The 20,986-nt window shown below is 45.0% G+C and overlaps 1 protein-coding gene across 1 annotated transcript in view; it reads right to left on the bottom strand.

The window, feature by feature from the left end:
- LTN1 (listerin E3 ubiquitin protein ligase 1) overlaps positions 1–20,986 on the bottom strand; it is a 1,629,727-nt gene that overhangs the window by 1,451,585 nt on the left and 157,156 nt on the right. Inside the window, exon 4 of the mRNA XM_069636371.1 lies at positions 18,324–18,554. Within this exon, the coding sequence (XP_069492472.1) occupies positions 18,324–18,554 (231 nt within the window). The remainder of the gene's footprint in view (positions 1–18,323; positions 18,555–20,986) is intronic.

Raw genomic sequence — 20,986 nt, 5'->3', positions numbered from 1 at the left:
ACGGCCGGTTGGGAAAGCCAGAGTGAGCACAGGTACAGTCATAAGGCGGGTGCAGGGAGCTCCCTCACAGCCTAGTAGCAAGCAGGCGGCTACAGGCTCACAGGAGGGGCAAAAAGGTGTTAAGGTGGCATGCGAGACATAACAGGGTAGGGGGAAAACCCAATAAAAAGAGAAGAAGGGTCTGGGTCCCAAACAGTTACAGAGAGCCAAGTCATTTTCCTTGTGCCAGTACTTGGCAGGAAAGTGACCCAAGTCTGCCTAATCACCAGAGCAGAGAAATATGGGTCTGGGAACCGCAACCAAATAAAGAGAGAAGTACAAGTCTTCTTCCTTGTGGCTGTACTTAGCAAGCAAGGAGACCCAAGAGCTAAACTGGGGAAACCAGAGTCAAGGATCACAGTGTCACAGTGAAACATGGAACGTCAGGGGAATGGAGTCATCCCCACCACATGCCCCCCCCACCCCCAATGAGTATCTCTGACTGTGAAACCAAGATACCAGGAGAAGGGAGTCATTCTCGTGGTAGTGCTACATCCACAGGGAAAAGCCACAGAGCCGGGGGGAAGCGAGTCATTCCCCCACATTGGAGAAAAGCCACAGTCAAAAGAAGGGAGTCATCCTCTTGAAAATCAAGCGAACTGAGTACAAAATCTTGAGGCCCGGGGAAGGGAGTCATCCTCCCTGGAAAAACAAGTACTGTGTTGAGAACAAGTGATCCAGGGGAGGGTGCAATTCCCCCTGGAGTGAAGAAACAGTGAACGTTCTGATACACAGTGTTCTAGGATTGGCAGCCCTTTGTTTGTGAAGTATTGGGACCAGGGAGACAAAGTGGTTAAGAACTTGCAAAACCAGAACTGTGCCACCCAGTCCAGGAGAAGGGAGTCATTCTCCTGGGCCAAGAACATTGACTCAACCTTCTATTTTAGTTATAAGTGTAAGGGACAGAATTAGAGATTTTGACACAAGACGGTGGACTCTTTAGTTTAGAAGGACATTCTGACAGGCCCCTTTAGTATTTTAGTTGAGGCATGGAAACCCCTCATAGAAATAGGGAAAGATAAATGTTCTGTTTATTTCTGTGGTGAATAAAAGTCTATAACAATCAAGCCACCTGTGCTTCAAACTCCTCCTTCTGCACTCTTGCAATATTGCAATATAAACTGCCACATGTATAACAAGTATTGGCAATGCCAATAGTTTGGGCTTTTGTATAGGTATGGGAAAGGCACTTGCTAGGCACAGCCGTACTAGTATTAACTACCCATTGTGGTAGCAGGTGCAAAATGTTGTGAGTACCGAGGCATCTAATAGCAGTGCCTGGCAAAAGCTTCAAACGTATGCAAAAGCAAAAATTGTTGGCTTTGCCAATGCTTGTTTGAAACAGGACTTCGGCTTACAGCCCAAACTAAAAAGGGCCCATGCCATTGGCACAGCTCCGTATGTTTTAACTAACATACTGCAAAACAGCTCTGTAGGAATTAATTTAATAATACAAATGTGCAGCTTTGGCTACCTTTCATGCTCTTATAGACAGCCAACACCAGAAACAGATAACCGTGCTAAAAGAAATGGACACAGCTGTTCACCTCTCATTTACACTGCCCATCAGAAACCTACATAAGAAAACATTTTCCCAGCGGCTCCAAAGTGTTCCATGGTTTGCATTCAAAATTATATATGTCCCAAAACTGTTTAAGCCAGTGGTGGCTTGCTGGCATCAGTCTGGTTTTATACCTAGTTTTGGAAGTCATACAATGGCCTTAGAACCAGAGGTGGGAGTGTAATATAAATCATTGGTATTCCATACCACTAGTACGTTTGATTTTTACAGAGCGTACCTTTTATTCAAAGGCTCGAGTCACTGACACTTTCATTCTCCTGAGCCAAATGTAGAACCACTCAGGCCGGACAGATTGGAAGGAAGACAGACCGACTGACTGACTGACTGACGCCGTGGATATGCAGGTCGTTAAGGTGCTTAGGTTGCAAACACATTTCTTTTACTAGTGGCAGAGCCTTTGATATGAATGATGGTACATTTCCAGCTCAAAGAGCTCGCAAAATAAAAGTTACCTTGCAAATCTGTGATAGTTAATGTGTTTATAGCCATGATGTTCACTATCTTGGCATGAAAAAAAAAATAAAGCTTCTTTAAGTCACTAATCACATGTTTTCAACATGAATAACAACGAGCTGGAAGTTTGTGACAACAGATTCTGCATATCTATCTTTGTTTAGTACACAACATTTTTTAATTACAGGTCTTAAATCACTGAAAGTACAGATGGCTTAACTAAAATGTTCGGGTTGGCATTATCTTGCATTGTGGGACTTCTAGTTTACCATTCAGGATGTGAAAATTAAAGCCACAATGATATTCTCTTGGATTTACATGTTGCCATGTGGCTTTATTATGCAATTTGTGTTTTTTCAAAGTAAACTCTATAAAACATTATTACTGAAGACCTTGAACTTCAACTATTTGAGCCAAAGTTTGTGATCCTTATCACGCCTTCCTTACAGGAGGAGGTGACAATTAACAGTGACGACAGATACAAGTGATCACAGTCCAAGGTTTTTTTAATTGAACTTCAATGGGTTGGTAGAACGCCAATCTAAACCTAAATTTAAAGATGGGAGCAAGCTACAACCATCAAATAATAATAACGCAGTCCTAGTGGAATCTGTCAAAATAAAAGGCCCTATACTAATAAACCTATTGCCAATCCTTACTTCTAAATACTAAACCGTGTGGGATAATGTATGCAAAAGAAAAAAGTGTTCAAGAAATGATACGTCATGATAGTTGAGCAGTTGGTTTCCCTTCCTCACGTTTTCAGCATGGGGCAAGGCGGCACGTGCGGGCTTCGCACACACTCTGGCTTCTTGGCCATGGGTTCACATCAGGGCCTTCCGCCAAAGTCTCTCCCACAAAGACAGTCTCCTATTTACAGAGGGCCTGATGTAACAAACAAAATACAAAAAAGTTCCTATCCTTTGTCAGGGTTTTCACTTTCACAAATTCAAGACTGGTTTCCCTCCTTTGGCCTTGGACAATGGACCCCCCTCTTCTGGGCTCAGACCCCTTTTCTACATTGATCACAATTTGGTCTCCCTCGTTCAGGCTCGGACCATGGATCCCCCTCGGCCGGGCTCAGATCCCTTTTGATATCAGAATCTAAGAGTTACGAATGTGCGATGGGTTTTGCTTAAACCGTCACAGGATCACCTCGATTCACTTCACACAACTGACACTTCAAATCAATCTTCTACTTTTGTTTCTCTTGTCAGGATACCGTACAAAGACCTTCGACGGAGCACATTCACAGTGCCGGACCACTCAATGGTATCGTATCTTTCCTTTTAATGTTCAAATATTCACCAGCAATTTAGCTTCACTCGCGTCTTTCATCACGCGCGTTTAACAATGTTCGTTCCAGCGCTCTTTTTACAATGTTGCCACTTGCAACCTTGACTTCAAAACCGACCGGTCTGGCATTGGTCTCCCCAACTCACTGGCTGTGTTGTTCTCATCGATTCTTTGTTTTTGGAGCCAAGGACAATACCACAGTGTCTGCTGCTCCTCCCCGCCTTGGTCAGTTACACGGGAGGACCCTCGGTATCTTTGACACACAATGCAGTGTTTCGTACAGGAAAAGGGGGAGGGGGTGGTCGAGTTTCTATATATCCCTCCGGGTAGGATGGGGTAAAGGAGTTACAGCGAACAGAGGGATACCGCGTCTCACCATCAGATATTCGACCCCCATGGTCCAAAGGGGGGGGGGGTGAGAAGAGAGAGAGAGAAGAGAGAGAAGACAGAGAAGAGAGAGAAGAGAGAGAAGAGAGAGATCGATCTCCATGGGTATTAGCAGGTGAGACGCCTTCTGGTTTCTCCCAACTCGAAACCCTTAACCTGCCCCCACTCCCTGCCATCTGTCCAACCATTCTACATACCATGACGTTATGTAAGCAAACACCACAAAATAAAGTAAATAAAAACAGTCAGTTGAAAGAGAAAGTTGTTGGTTATCCTGATAGAATCTGAAACACGTGATACCAGTATATGCTAGCTCTCCATGTTTCGGAAGGGAGAAATGCTCCTATTTTAATAGATTTTTACATTCACCATAAAAAAACTCACTCATACCAATGCATGCTAATGGACAAAATTCAGTTCCTTTCTTAAAAGGCCCTCCTGACAAATATAAAGCATTGGCGAGCATGGGTACAGAAAAAGCAGCTTCATACCGGGGTATAATTGTGGGCACAAGCACAGCTAGCTGTTACGCAGCAAACGCAATTTAGCCCAAATGCCTTTGCGACCCAAATCTAAAGACAGACTGCTTCCTAAGAAGCTGATCATGTGGGTTGAATACAAAAGGACCAACAAACATCCCATGCTTGAAAATCGATAAGACATGTCCATTAGCTGACAAATGCATTTGCTGATGCCTCCAGTTACACCATGGCTGGATCGAATCACCCAGTCATGTTTACTTTGCATGCTGGGACTCGTGCATTATCCACTCAAAGTCACAGAAAAACAAGCATCGCCAGAACAAGGCCCACAGGGGAAGGGCCAGCAGCGGGAGGCTGGGGAGACTGGTTGACGGATCCCACGCACAGCCGCTGATAATCTGAATGCTGCCAATAAGCTGTCTCTGGCACAACACAAGGCCCACTCGTTCGCAGGAGCTCTGAGGCTGTGCAGGCTGTAGCCGCCAGGGAAGCTTATGGCCAGAGAGCAGAACACACCCAAGACAAGGCCAGTCCAGGCCGGTCCCGGAAAGTGCTGAGGGGAGGCTGCGAGGATGATGAAGCCAATCCACCTTGCACATTTGCACCTAGTGAAGCACAATGCCCTGGCAGCAGCTGCACGATTTATAATAAGTCAGTCACACATTTTAAAAGGGCTATCACAATACTGCACAGCGCATCCAAAGCATTTTTATTTTAAAAGTAACCATTCTGGAACAGTTACTTTTTAAATTAAGAATGGTGTAACTTTAAAGAAAACAAGTATTGGCAAAGCCAACAGTTTTGGCCTTTGTGTCCCACCGTATAGAAAGATGCATGGTATACATAAATGCAAGGGACATCACCCCCGGCCATCCTGGAGCGCTGGTTGGGCTGCGATACAGAAATCCTTCGAGGGAGGAAAGGGGACGCTGCCGGGCCTCCCTGGAACTGCCGCTGTGCTTGGGGATCGTACATCCACATGGTAAATGGATGTCCAAGGCCGGGGATATCACCTCCAACCGTCCTGGAGTTCTGGCTGGCCTGTGGCACATTTCCCACCAGGGAGCCCCGGCAGTGTGCCAATACCTCCGATGGGAAAAGCTGTAACACAGCCGAGCCACAACTCTAGGACGATTGGAGGGGATGTCCCTGTCCTTGGGCATCCGCTTCCCATGTGGGTGTACCGTCCACACGCACAACGCCAGCTCCAAGGAGCCCCGGCAGGGCCCCTTCCCTCCCCCGAGGGAAATTCTGTAACACAGCCCAGCCAGCGCTCCAGGATGGTCGGGGGTGATGTCCCTGGCCTTGGGCGGCTGTCTCCCATGTGGGTTGACCGTCCCCCAAGCCCAGCAACATTTCCAGGGAGCCCCAGCAGGGTCCCTGTCCCTTCCCAGAGGGAAAGCTGTAACGAAAGCCAGAACTCCAGGATGGTCGGAGGTGATGCCTCCGGCCTTGGGCACCTTGTCTCCCATGTGGGTCGACCGTCCCCAAGTCCAGAGGCAGTTGCGGGGAGCCCCGGCAGGGTCCCCTTCCCTCTGCAATGGAAATTCTGTAACGCAGCAGCGCTTCAGGATGGTCGGGGTAATGTCCCTGACCTTGGGCACCCGTCTCCCATGTGGGTCTTTGCCAGGGGCAAGCCAGACCTCTGTGGATTCCAACGGGTGTCTCCTTTTCAGAAATGCATGGGGTTCCCTGTTTTCCTTGGTGGCTACGACACCCCAGGCCCAAATCTGTAGGTTGTCCACATGAGCAAAATGCCTCAAAATCTGCTCTGCCGAAAGACTTGGGTTACCAGTGGTTTAGCCTTTTCCCTTTGCGCCGAGGTAGGTGCACCCACACACGTGAGGTGGCGTTTTTATCGGGACACCTGTGGGAACGCAGGAAGGTGTGACATTTGTTGTGTTTGCGTGGTTTTCATAACGGTTTGACCCATTTGCTGCTGCACTTTGTCACACAACCCTTTCATTTCCCAAATGTGACCTTCATTTACTCGCTGCTTTAGGCACCATACACTTTTGTAAGCTGCACAAGTCACCTACCCTTCAAAAGGTCTGCCTGTGCTTTTTCAAAAAATGTATGCTTACCTTTCCTCACCACATTTGTTTTCCTTATTTACACATGCTAAGTACGTCTGTTTAGGCCGTAAGCATAAAAATTATGTGTATCATGGCTCCGTTTTTGGCTTGTGGTATTGCTTGTTTTGTGAAACATTAAGAAAAATGTGTGATTTCCTAGCTGGAAGAGTCGGGGAATGTAGCAGAGCATTGGTTTTCTCAAAATTCACTGAAGCCATTGCATTACCGGGCCAACCATGTCCACCACATACCTTTTTTTCTGTCATTTTCCCAATTTTTCCCCAAACTATGGAATTTTTACCTACATAGTTGTTAACTGACCTTAGCAAATCACCCCTTCCTAAACCTGGAATTTTGTCTACTTTTCAGAAATATATGGCTTTCTTTCTTCCCATTCAGCTTTCCTACCCTTCTCTTCCATTCCGTCCACGCATGTCCTACTGGAAAAAAAAGGCAAAAATAGCCTGCTCACAAAACGGCTGGTAACCATATCAAAATATGTTTTTTTGGTTTCCACTCATTGTTCTTGAAAGCCAGGAAAATTGGGAATTCAGCACAGCAAACCATTTGTTCCTAGCACTTACAAGGACAAAACCACAGGCTTCTTTGTACATCATTTTATTGGCTTTTTTGAAAAAACCCAACATTTTCTCCCTTTTTGGTTATTTTATCTCACCCCCTACAGCAAACTAGGATTCCTTGGAGCTCGGACACTATATTATTAAGAATGGGCTTTAAATAGATCATTCTTAAATCACAATACTTTGCGCACAAAAATAAGTGTTGGGTCATTTCAATTGATTTCGGAGCAGTGTAAACATAGCTCTAAATGCTCAGAGTTCCAACGCTTTTACAGAACCAACTGGTAGAATTCCCAGTCCAAATCTAATATATAGAGATCTGGCATATTGCGGTTGAATGCTGTCCAGATGTTTTAAGTAGCAGATCTCTTGTTTATTAACTGTACATTTGAGCAGGTGCAGAGTCATGATATTGAGTCATCAGTTGGTTGGAAATGGAACTAATATAAGTATCCTTCACCAAAGCTGTGGCTGTGTTATTTATGTGCAGGGGTTCTTCCCATAGTCCCCTGAGACCCAAGGTGATAAGTGTGGACTTCACATGTAAGCATTACGGGAGCGATCATCCACCACCTTGGGAGAGAACATCTGTAAGTGCATCTCTCAGCTTAGCTAACACAGATGACGTCCATGCTCACAATCAAAGAATTTATCCAATAGCTATGTCACATTTAACACTATGGCAATTGATTTACATTTTGATGGGGACATTGGGTGCCCGTTTCGGTAGAGACGGAAGCTTTCTATAAAAAATCATTTTCAATTATTGTTAGTTTCTCAAACTTCACATGTCCCCAGATCTCTGAGTCATACACAGAAGCTGCTATTGCTTGACATTTATAAGCCTCAAGTGAAGGCCTTACTGTTCCATTACCATGGGACTTCTTTGTTCAGCCTATCCAGGGTTTGCTCAGTTTTGGTACTTTGCTCAGACCACCCACATTTACTTTCAAACTCCAAGGCAGTCGTACATAAACACCTGTTCAAGTATTTTGTCCTCGATTGTTATCGATAAATTACAGCCCTTGGCTCTAGGAGCATGAAAAACTATGGCTTTTGTTTTTTTGTTTGTTAATTTCCAAGCCATTATCAGTACAGAATTAATAGACAAGCGCACACTGTTTATTCAGGCCCATTGGGGTTTAGGAGATTAAACATCAGCAAAAAAAGCAATAGTATTTTCTCGCTTAGTAAAATGCGTTGCCACCTTGTCAAAAATAAAAACTGAAGTAATGAACTAACAGAAAAGGGTTGACAACCCTGCCGCACTCCCTTCTGTACTGGGAAACAGGAGGGTAAATCTCCTGCCAAACACACACTTCGTTTTCGCTGTACAATGAAATGATAGACTTCAGCAAAGGTAATGGCACTCCTGCTGTCAATTTATCGCAGAGTTTAATGATAGCACACCATCAAAGGCCTCTAGGTTTAAAACATACAATTTCGCCTTCCTCAGCGTTACATATTTGTTTAAAAGCAATGAGCCTCTAAAACACTCCTGCCCAGCGATAATCTATTGCCTTGAGCGCCCGAGTCCACTTGAGGAGGCAATCTAGTACGGTTTTGGCATAGATTTTACCGCCATCAGAATCTAACAGTGAAATGGGTGGATAATTAGCAGGCCCCTCTCTACTCCCCCTTTTTATAAATCGGGATATTTCTGCCTGCATCCATTCTTTATGAACTATTGACAGAGCATTTACGGCATTAAATAATTACTGAGCAAAGGGTACTGTGACGATTCACTGGGTGTCATCACTTCTCACCAGGGGGGAGCCACTTCCCATGAGGCTAGGGAGGTGAGGCTGCTACCCAATATTCCCCCTAGGGATGGTTTAATGTGGGAGGGACATCATGGGGAGGAACTCCCCACATTGGGAGAAGCACGTCCACCTAAGGTATAGGCCCTCAGTTGATGTCACACCCCAACATTCTCTGCCCTCCCCTTTCCATCACAAGCCCCTGTCTAGAGAATAAACATATGTACTATTGTAATACCTTCAGTACAGCCCAGGTAGAAAAGACTAGGACGAGGAAGAACACAGAAGAGGGGAAAAGTACCGGCCAGGCAAGTACTGGTACAAGGTGGCCCAGAGGAAGCATAAAGATTCAAATGTCAAAAGGAACAAATACATTTCCATCAGGACGGAGCTGGCAACAAAGTATAAGAAGAGACAAAGGACTATGCTAACTGTCAAGCCCAGTTGGGTCATGCCAGCCCCGGAATAGCAAAAAGGCGAGCAAGCTGCCAAACGTAGGAGTCCAGAAGCGAGGAAGACCAGAAACTGGATGACGCGAAGGGGAAGCAGAGAGTGTCTCCACCGAGCTAGAGAGCAGGGGATCTAAGGACCGGTGGAAGAAGGCAAGGCAGTGCTGTGACCTACCGCTAAGGGTGGACCGTGTGGTGCCACAACAGCGCAGAGACTGCAGAATTGCTGCGAAATCAAAACCGCGGGAAGATACTGACGTCAGTCCCTGGAAGAACTGACGCAATGCAAGCAGCTCTCAACGGGTAATGGGAGGCATGGGCGGACCGATGGGGACACGGGAAGAGTCGAGGGGTCTCAGATTCCAGCCCTCAACTTGGCAGATCCTGAAAGTTGGCAAAGAAGGGTCGGGTCCCCTATAGCAAACAGAGAGTGCATCCAACGAACACTTCCTCATCTCAGTGGAGACAGAGAAACCAATGACCATCACAGAAGGGTCGGGACCCTCTAACAAATAGAGAGTGCATTCGAGGAGTACTTCCTCGTCTCATTGGAGACAGCAAAACCACTGACCACCAGAGAAGAGTTGGGAACCCAAAGCAAAGTGCAATATAACATAAGGAAAACTTTTCCCAATTCAGTTACCAGACGGAAGTCACTGAAATCCATAGAAAGAGTTGTGACACTGTAAGAACCTGGGAGAAGAGGCCAGGTGAAGTGTGGAGTTGGCAAGAACTAAAACGATTACATGTTTTGTGCCGAGAACCGGGGGAAGGGAGTAATTCCCCAGGGACCAAAGTGTGTGGACACTGATACATCCATATAAATAGGGAGAAAGAAGGCATTCTCCTGGTAAAGAATCTGAAAGCTGAACTAAGATAGAAGTCAGTAGAACATCAGGGGAAGGCAGTCATTCCCCATGGCTTGTGCCATTTTTGTAAAGAAAACTTATTCTGAGTATACCAGGAGAAGGGAGGTATTCTCCTGGTAGAATTCTTCACTTTATTTAGGATTATTACGTTTAAGTGTAAGGGATAAAAGTAGGGGTTTGGGCAGGACAAGGACACTGAATATTATTTGACAGACATTCTGACACATCCTTAGTTTTAGGTTGAGGCAGGCAACCCGCCAAGAGTTAGGGATAGACAGGTTTTTCTTTCTGGTATATAAAAAATAAAGGTGTATAACCAACACCATGCCATCTCTTGGTCCGTCCCTAGCTAATAAAGGAGAGATGATGGCTAAGAGTATTCCACGATGTAGCCTGGTGGTAAGGGCACTGCCAGCCAGCGGGACCAGAGGATAAGTACCCTGGGCTATGCAGATAAATAACCCCAACAAAAAAATAGGGTGTAAAAAAACTCCCAGCACAATACAGCAAACATTTTACACCCACAAAGCTGTACAGATATACTCTTATCGGTGGTAGCAGCAGAGCAATGCCATCGGAAAGAACTTTACTATTGCTAGTACCTGCTCTGAAGAGGGACTTAAAAGTGCATCTTTTAATTTGCATGAATTACTAGGTGCCAACACTCTATAAGGTAATGCCTGGAGGGCCAGCACAACATTGCAGTGTGGGACAGTTTTTAGGTCAAAGTGGGACAGATTTGTGGCAAAAGTGGGCCAGTTTGAGTCATGGCACTACTTTCTACTAATGCTACAAACCAAATAGGTTTCCAAATGTAGTGTTTGCAACATATTTTTTATCAAAAACGTCCCTTTTGGGTAGAACTCAGTCAGTCAAAAAGCAATGACATTAAAACCCCGGTGACCCGGTAATTCCAGAGGCGGAATTCTGTTAATCCCCATGGAGTCCCATAGGACTCCATGGGAATGGGGAAGTGGAAACACCGGCACCATGCTGTAATGGTGCCGGTGTTTCCATGTCCGCCTGCAGGCGGGTGGTGTTAAACCCGCCAGGCCAGACATGGCCGGAGTGACACCTCCCGCCTGCAGGACTCTTAATCAGCCAGTCCGGAAAGAACGGGGGTGGCGGATTTACCACCACCGTTCTTTCCGGACTGGCTGACCCATAATGAGGCCCATTATCTTCCTGTGGTTCAGCTCGCTCATCTGCTAAACGTTTTTGTTTTCCCATGTAAAATCACATGTCCTCAGATTGCATTAAGTGGCACCTGTAAACTAGCTGATATGAGTCAAACTTGTCAGAGGCAATCCTTTGTTAGGCAGAATTGCATGCAGTACCCTCTGGGAACACCACACACAATTAGGACTACAGGTGTAAGCAAGACCAACCTTTGGTAGAAGTCTGTAATACAGTTTGTTGGTCGCGAGCTGGGCAGCCAGGCTTATCTCAAGAGTGAATGTGAGCAGTACATGTAGTTACACAGAGGATTTTCAATCACAGTGGTTCAAGTAGACACTTATACTCAAGGTTTCTTGGTAAAACACTTATTAATTTATTTACACAATCATTTATAAAACATTTCACTAGCAGAAGACAACTTAATATTATAGACCAATACACTTCAATACAAAACTACGTTTTTGAGACAGTTTGAGCTCCCCTTGAAAAAGGAGCCAAATGGCAGTTCAGTTACTTAGCAGTGAGCATAAAGGACAAAAGTAAGTAGAATAGATTACATATACTTTATAGGCAGTGCAAATAGTTTCAGTTCACCAAAGTCTTTGCAAAATTTCTCAGAAGTAGTTTAGGCAAAAAAGAATCATTTGTGGGGTCACAAGCTGATTAGGCCTGCAAGTTGGGAAAGTTTCACAAACTTTCTCCGCAAGAGTGGCGTTCTCTCCATCGGGTTGGCACAGTACCTTTTTGTGAAGAAAACAAATGTTGCTGAAGTCGTGGTTCCTGGCAGTTCCTGCAGATCTCGCTGTTCCTGAGCCTCAGTCGTGTGGACAAGAGGGGGGAAGTTGAGGGACTCCTGCACTGCACGGAATCGTTGAAGAAAGCAAACAAAATGGAGTCACTTCAGTTCCAGTAGCTGTAGATTCAAGAACACAAACTGATGTCCCTCTCCCTGGTTAAAACTAACCATCCTTGAGAATGGTATCCAGGTGTCTTATGAGCTGTCTGGTCCCAACAACTCAAAGGAAGAAGCCGACCTTGAAGGAGCTCCTCTGTCAGATGGAGTTTGGCAATTCGGACCTGCAGCAGGGCTTCACCAGGCAAACCAACGGTCCAGTGGTTGCAGCAGCCGTCCTCTTCCAGCTCATCTTAGGTTCTTTCGTTCCAGTGGTCAACTCTGCCTTCCAGTCCACAAGACTCGCCTTTTAAACAGTTTTCTCCCTTTCATTCCAGCCTAGCTGTCACTCACCCAGCAGGGTGGCTGTCCTTGCCGGACAGTCAGTGAGCCAATCACGCCAGAGTGCATTTGGGTCTCCTAGGAGACTAAGCACAGGGAGTTTCGGGCACCTCCCTCACTTCCTGCCCACCCCAGACACTCAGACGCCAAGGACAGACTTCAGTCCTGAAGCCCCCCAAAGGCACACAAACAAAGGGACCAAACCTGGTTTGGCGCGCAGAGACAAACACTAGAAGGACCTTTCCAAAATGAAATGGCGAAAAAAGAATTACGGGATCCGTTTAAAAAAAAGGGGCTTAAGGCGCCATCTTGAAAAACATGGCTCCCGTGATTTTTAGCTACCGGTGTTCGCGGTTGGGAAAAATCATGGTAGTTTGTTGTAAAACCACTGCCACCAGCCTTTTCAATAGGAAAGGGTAGCATTTGATGCTACGTGAGTGTTTAGACACAGGGGATACTATGTAACCCCTACACCAGTCCATTGTAAAATGGTGTGTGCTGGGTCTATGAATTTGGAAAAGACTAGTAAAGTCAATTTCACTTTACATTCTCTGGGAAACAGTAGTTTATCCCAGAGAAGGTATTTAAACCTTTGGAAAGTCTAAAAGACATCCCTGTGTCACTGCACTGAGGGTGCTGTGTTATGCCTTTTGAGTTAGCTAAAACTCCATAATCAGATAACACAAATGTAAAACACACATCAAAATACATGAAAGAGTGGGAAAAAAAGGCTCAAACTCTTTCCAGGAAAAAAATCAAGTCCTCAAAATCCAGCAAAGTTGTTGAGGGTCTCTAAGGTGAAGAGAATTAGCACATTTCTGAGAATTCTCCCCAACAACCTTCCCTTCTCATCTGTCTGTCTTACAGATTACGTGTGAGGCCAATCACTAAAACCTGTGTCAACTCTGCTACTTATTCAATTTTATTCTTACGAAGTGTGATTTTCATCATGCCAGGCAGGTGCTCTTTGGGACTTTGTAATCCAAGCCTTGAAAAATCATTAAATATTTCCAACCATAATTGAAATTTCCCACACACATGGTTCCCTGGTTGGAACACAGTCTTCTGCACACCTGTCTGAGTTAAGTATATTAAGTAGAATTAAATCCCTTATGTGCATGATGCTGTTACGCAATTTAGCTTCTGAAAGACTCCAGCAACATTCTTAGAGTTGACTCTATTGTTAAGGTCAACCACAAAAAGTCAAAGGTCAACCAGGACTTTATGATAGAGGGTTTCACAGTTTCAACCTGGGAATTAGGATGTGTGTTGGCTCAAAAGGGATTCAGTCTCTTGTATGAAATAGTGGAAGAGTTGGACCAGCTTATGATGTGCTCCCCAATGTTAAGAATGAAACCTAGTATTAAAGATAGTGCCAGTGCAATAGATGGGACTTTGCTTTGAGGTCACTCTAGTGTCTTTCAGAAGGCAATTAAAGTGTTCGCAAACTGAAAGTGTGATATGTCAACGGTGATAGTTCGAGTGTTCCTGGAGAGTCCAGAAGCGGGTCATTTGCAGCTCAAGAGGATCTTCAAGCAAGGACAGCTCTGGAACCAATGGTGATGCTTTTATGCCAAACAGAAGAAGAAATGCTGGAGCTGAGATAAGCTAATGTTTTGTGGAAGGTGCAGCTCAGGTACCAGGGGGTGCAAACTGTGTCCAGCTGAGGCAATGTAGGCTGGAGATGTACTTCTCGGAAACCCAATATTGCTTTTACAGTTTCTTTAGGGGGTTTGTTTCTTATGTTCTTCAAGGAGCAACTGAAGGGCTCAGACTCTATTGATGTGCAGTGTCTCCAAGCAGAGGATCTTTGAAAGATTGCAACTTGGCTGTGCACAACAGGAGAAGGATACATAAAGCTGGTTTTCTGTTCCCACTGGACTACAGTTCCATAAGTCATAGCCAGCATAGCCAATGCTGAGTGATCATGGGAGTCATAGTGCAAAACAACTGGAGAGCCGCAGATCCCTGTTGTCAAATATGGTGCCTGTATGGTGTCCTGTAGCACCTTTTGCTCTCGTTATATTAACGTGTTTATCCTTGGTTGAGGGCATCGCCCTGCAACCTCCGTTTAGTGGTGTCTCTTAATATTCATTGTTCTCAAACAACAACTCGTTTGCATCATGTTGCCATTCATGTAGCTTGCATGTGTAAACAGAAGAGGAGACAACAGGTTACTTTTGTGATGTTTTGCAAAGTAAGATTATTGGTCTCTGCGACATGGAAAACCCTATACTACAACTAACTGCAGACATGGGGAACTAAGTGTTGAATTCTTGCTGTGCTACTCCCCAACCTGTGAACTGAGCCACAATGTATTTTGCATTATAGAATGAGGGAAGTAAAAACAAACATGGTCTTCTAATGCAAGCATATGAGCCAACATTATCTGGAACAGCGCACAATTTCAAAAACTGCGGTCCAAATTTTACACATCTCTTGTAAAGGAATGGAAGGTGGGTTTATTGCTGCTTATACTGATAACTATCCTCAGTGTCAATTGTGGTGGTCGAGTGATTCAGACGTGAGTGTCAGTAAAAGGGCAGGTAAAAATATTGCTAATGACAAAGGATCCAGAAACAACTGACGTTTGTATGTTTTTGTAAACTTAGGTCACAGTCTCAATTCAAGAACGCTGCTGCAAATAAAAAAGAGAGGCTTGGACTACTGAAGAGTACTTTCAAAACAATGTCATATATATACCATATTTAAAGGGGGCAGGAAACGATCATTGTGTCTTTAGAACACATTTCTAACTGTGTTCCAGATTTGGTTAATGTGCCCGACTTCTCTGTTGCCCTGAGCTCCATCTATTTCAGTTACACCGAGGGTTCTGGTTCGTCAGGTTTACACTGCTTTTAATATGGGATTGCCATTGCATTCTCTTGGACTGCCAATGGATCCTCTTTTCATGCTCCCTGCCTATTCTAACTCATTGCCCTCCTTATCTGAAGCTTAAACCACCCATCCCCCTGGTTTGTTTCTGTCAGGGAGCAGGTTCTGGGAAGACAACGCCCTCTTCAAGGATGGAAGCATTGTCAGCTTCGGTGGCGAAGGTACCTGGATCCAAAGTGAGTGGTAGGTATACTGCGCTGTGCAGTAGGCTGGACCAGGTGTCCGCGGTGGTTGATCTGGGTGTTTGATTTGTGTCTGATTTAGGTGGTTCGTCCTGGTTGTGTTCCGCATTCTTGCGGGTTGTGTTCTCTAGGGTTCAGGGTTTTGTGGTACCCTTAGGGGTGCTGTGGTGAACTGTTTCGTTGTTGTGCTTGTTGTTGCTCTGTTGAGCTGTGTGGTTCGTGCCCAGGGGTGGCAGCCCTGGTGTCCTAGGGGGCAGACTAGGACGGGAGGATGTTTGTGCACTGAGGGTTGAGGAGTGTTAGGTAGTTATCTGGAGGACGCTGGGACGTGACAGGACCTAGGTTCCAAGGGGCAGCTTGGAACAGGTGGAGGTGCGTAATTTTTTTTATTTTTGTTTCTCAAAGGTTGTCCGGTTCTGTTCATGGAAAGAGTGAGCCGTTTGTAGACTGCGTTGGGATTCCGCTCTGTTTTGTTTATAAAGGGAGGAGTGGAAGTGGCTTTGAGTTGGGCGAAGGACTTGGTGTAAGGGTTTGGTTGACACGGGGTGTCATGTTGCCCAACGTGTTGGCACAGTCGTTAGTATTCTGGGGGTGCCATGTAGGTTTTATTGGGTTCTTATTCCTTTGGTGGAGCACTTTCCTGTTTCCTCGATCTTCCTTGTAGTGTCCGGGGGTTTGGTGTTCTCTGGGGGCAGTTTCTTGTCGCCAGTGGTGTTACTAGTTGGTGCATTACGTGCTGGCCACACGTACATGTAGGGGTTTTTGTCTTGTGGTGGTTTTGGTGTGATCTTTCTCCGTTTCCAACAAAGTAAAGGAGGGAGAAGTGTTGTAATGTGTCTTGCTAGCTGAGTGGATGACATCACTGCTAAATGGAATGTAGTGATGTCAGTGTGAGTGGAGTGTCGGTGTGTTATCTGAAGGGGGATTCTATGCTTGGCAGTTGGAGGTATGCTGACTTGGAAAGGACATGCCAATGTTTTGTTCCTGGCAATTGAACTACAATAAACCTACTTAATAACTTACCTGCTGGCTCAGGTGTTCATCAGCTTCCAAGATATTACAGCTCCCCGACGCTTCCTGTTTGGATGTCATTTAAGCTGTTGGGTACTACCGCCTCCTGCTCCTCAACGGATCTACGTGCAGCGAGTGGCAATTCTGGATCTTGTATGCGGCTTTCTTTGGATTCCTCATTTCTGGACCTCCACTGCAGTTTACGCTTTTGGATTTTCCTTTGGATTTGTCTATCTGGAAGTACACTTGGTTTTTTGGACTCTGGTCCGTGTGGATTTTTCCTTTGGATACTCCTTTGGATTTGACTACTTGAATGAGGTTTGGGTTGATTTGGTCGAAAACATTTCCTCTTAGGAGATTGTGTCGATTTTGTTTTTTGTCAGGTGCATTTTGCCACATATATATGCAGGGGGAGATCCCCCCACAATCCCCCCCTTAAATCCCCTACCTTAATGATCCCCTTAAACCCACCCGCACATATATATGAGGCAAAATGCACTGCGAAAAACGCGACGAATCACAGGCGAGGAAATGTAAGGCACAGTAATCTATAAACACCCTTGAATAAAGACCTGGTTTAGGGCGTTGAATTGATTTAAGGATCTCTTGTGGATTTCTCGTTGGGTTAGTTACCTGGATTAGTTCTGGTAAGCCTGTACTTAAGGGGAATTGTGGGTGGGCAGAAGTCTGGGACCCTTTTTCTGACTGCCTTGCCTTCTCTTGCAGCTTCCTGTTGAGAGGTTCCTTCTTGGTCCCTCTCTATCAACATTTCGGGGGAACCATTTTAAACCCTGGTCTTAGTCCCTGAGGGCAACTGGGTGGTCAGGAAGGCCCGATGGCTACCAGATCTTCTCCCCTTTCCAGGTGAGCTGTGACAGTTTAACTGTGGGCATGCGGCCTTCCCGCCTATCAGTTCCCCTCCTCATCATGGTTTTGCAGAAGATTCCCGGTTTGGCTGCGAAAGTGGTTCAGTGTTCATTGGAGTTTGCTGAGCCATGTACCACTTACAATGCCTACACAAGCGACCTCCTGCTCTGTTTGTGTCACACATTGATAGAGGATCTCTTGGCTGTGCTACTTGTCTTTCTCTAAGTCTACCAGAGGTGTTAGGCAAATTCCAACCTCCTGATAGTCTTTCTTAATTATACCATTTGTGTTCCTGGATCTTGTGAGGAATTACTTGGCAGCGATGAATTCCAGTTACTCAGGAGAGTTGTCATGCTTATTGATGTAGGAAGCTGATAATTATAGAGGTATGGAAAATCATACTTCTCACTGAATCCTATTCAGCGAAGAAATGCCAGTTTGCTTAAGATTGTCTTTTGAATTTCAGGTTCAGCTCTGTTGTTGGACTGTTCAGACTCCGAGAACACAAGTTCATTCCAGGTAACCGGCAGTAATGGTGGATGTCTTAAGAATAGTACAAATGTATGGCACAGGTCAACAGAGAGCTACATACTCACCTTCCCTTTTTGTAAGTTACAAAGAAGAGGACAGACAGGACCTGCTCCTATACATGGCCCAAGTGTGCTTTCAGCCCCTTTTGGGGCCCACTGCACTGGTGCAGGGGTAATTGTGCTAGTGACAGGTAGCAAAGCGTATTATCAAGCCTCAAACTGTCCTTTTTGAACTAGACTGGACAGAAAAGTAGTTCACAGGTACCACTGAAGAGTCAAAAGAACAATATGGTATTGCCATTACTATCTAGCACTGAACTTAAATGCATCCAACCTTTGCATGCCAATACATTACGCCATCTATTACCCTGACAAAATTCCTTAAGTGGAATTTCGCAATAAAGCAATATACTCAATATAATAACATATACTAAAGCACATCTCGTACTCACAGCAATGATTTCCTCCTTGCAAAATGAAAGTGCTTCAGGTTGCTTGTTGGGTGGGAAAGCAGCTTCAAATGCTACTTTTGCTGCAGATGCAGCAGGCGAGTAAGTATCACACTGAGCAATCAGCCAATAGCCCATCAGATTTTTCAAATGAGGAGCCAATTCTTTCTTCACTTTGAGAATAAGCTGCTCAAAAGCTTGTTGTGTTGCCTCACGAACTCGGCGGTCATGATCCTGTACACAAAAAAGAAAAGCACATTGATCATATCATTGTTATCTGCCCAAATGTGACAGAAAAATATAAATGTCAACCAATTTAGCTTCAATAGCAAATTAACGTCCAAGGAAGATGAAGCAAACCTGTAATTGGTATTCCCTAATCAAATGAGTATTTTTCGATTAACAGCATAATCTGCTGCCTTGTAAAATTCATGTTGAAATCTGTCTTTCCTGTGAATAACCCCGACCCTCACCCCACTAGTCCGCTCTGTCCTTTTTCAGTCCCCCTCTCTGTCAGGGTCAGGAATGAGGCGGTCTACCTTAGTTGCAAACAACCCATGGCCCCTGTGCTTTAAAGCGGCCATGATTGTAATGTAACACGCAAAAGACCACAGATAAATGAATATATGACTTACTGTGTTGAAGTACAATTGCCAACCTCTGACATGTACATGCTCAGACTGGAAATCACCACTTTCCCCATACAGTGTGCTGGATGTTCCATGGGAGCGGGCAAAGCGGCATTTGGACCATTCAGCCAAAAGCAGGTGCCTTGTAAAGAGCAGTGAAGAGAAACGCTCAAGTCGGTGATGTCAGTTGGAGGTGGTTTATCCATCCCCTGGATTTTACAAAATGGTTGTCCACACTTGACTTGAGGTCGTATTGGGATGATCCTGATCTAATTCCAAATAATGCAAAGGAATTAGTCAAGGGGCTGCTTCTGGCTTATAGGAGACACAGATTGCTGGCTTTGTGTGGTGTGCTTTCTGGTGATGCCGACTATCTGGTAGGCAAAAGCACACTTGCATGAAAGTTACCTTGACATTGTTTCCCCACTGTACGCTTGAGCCTTATTATTTAGGTTCAGGGTAGGATCTCTAACAGTAAGATCATACAGTAGTAAGTGGGCTAACTGTCTGGGCGTTATCTGCCCTCCCTGTGGTATTGCAACAGAAAATGTTGCTCACTTTCTAATAGTGTGCGAGGTGTATGACAAATATAGAAGAATGTATTTGAAACCATTGTTTTACTTACATGGAATTCGCAAGATTAACGAAGCCCTATACTTCTGCAAGTTGACAGAGAATTTGAATGTTTACTTTGTCTCGAAGTACATCTATCGATCATGGCTAAAAAGAAGTGAAAGACTGAAAAATAAGGCATAAGCCCTGTCTTGTACTCCTTCTCCATTGGCACTTTAGTCTGCTAATTTTTTATCTAAATCTCTCTTATATTCACTTTATGAATTGGATCACTCTTGCACTTGTAAAACCTTTAAAGATGCATGTGATTTTATGGGGTTGCGTATTGTATACACTTTTAAAATTTTTGTTTTTTATGCAATGTGTTTTTGTACCCAATGGCATGATGTTGAATAAAGGTTTATGATGATGGTAAAGAGCAGTGGAGAGCGGAAAGGCGAGATGGAGGTGGGCACAGGGAGCAAAGGGAAATGGGGAGGGAGCGAGGCAGAGGGACAAGGGGAGGGAATGATGAGGGGGAGGGAGAGGGCCAGGAATAGGGAGAGGGGTAGAGGGGGAGAGGGAGAGATAGCGCAAGCAAAAGAGAGGAGGAGGGGGAGAGGCCACAGGAGGAGAGAGCGAGGGAGAGAGAGTTGACTCTTTAAACACCCATCTGCTGGCTTTATCAATTTATTCTCATAGGGGGCTTTTTGGACTGCCTTACTCCTAGACAGGTACCTTTGAACTACTTCACTAGGACATTGCTACAGATTCTATTAGGCTAGTGGAGGACTTTGTGATTAATCGGATGGAGTCATCACTGATTCCCCAGCGGTGACCTCCTCTGCCATGTGGCCAGGGGACGGCAGCCGCTACCCGATCCTGACCCTGGGGCGGCTATATAAGGGAGGATCACATGGGGTAGACAACCTCCAGGGAGATATCATGGCTTCATCGGATGACAAATGGTATCCCCATTTTCTTTTGAAAATAACCCTCCCATATCCAACACCCTCAATGGCTTATTGGGATTCATCCAGTCCTTCTGCTATGAAGAGTAGGGACATCACACATCAATCATCCAGAACTCATTCACCATTTAAGACTATTGGAAATGGTTATTTAAGTTTTTCAAAATCAATTCTCAAAAGTGGACTTCATCTCCCAGAATGACCAAAAAACAGGGACAAGAAAGAGGAATCTAGCAGTACAGAGCAAGAGAGGCTACAAGCCTAGCGAACGATATAGTGGTTGCTCGTAAAGGATGGGGTTGATTGAAAATATTTTACCTAATGGAGAAGTGACCGAGTCCATTTGACCGAAAAACAAAATCCCGCTCCACTAGTTTCCCCCTCCTATCCTTTTGCACTTAACCCACACCCCACCTATTATGCACTACACATTATCACTTTACCTACCTTTTTTGGACAAATAAATTCAGTCCCTTCTCATGAGGTAAAAATTGCATTCGGTTAAATCTATGGT

The sequence above is a fragment of the Ambystoma mexicanum genome, chromosome 7p, assembly GCF_040938575.1.
Source record: "Ambystoma mexicanum isolate Mex_15411 chromosome 7p, UKY_AmexF1_1, whole genome shotgun sequence".
Classification (NCBI taxonomy): domain Eukaryota; kingdom Metazoa; phylum Chordata; class Amphibia; order Caudata; family Ambystomatidae; genus Ambystoma; species Ambystoma mexicanum.
The sequence above is the reverse complement of the archived record's forward strand: the minus strand, read 5'-3'. Positions and strand labels throughout refer to the sequence as shown.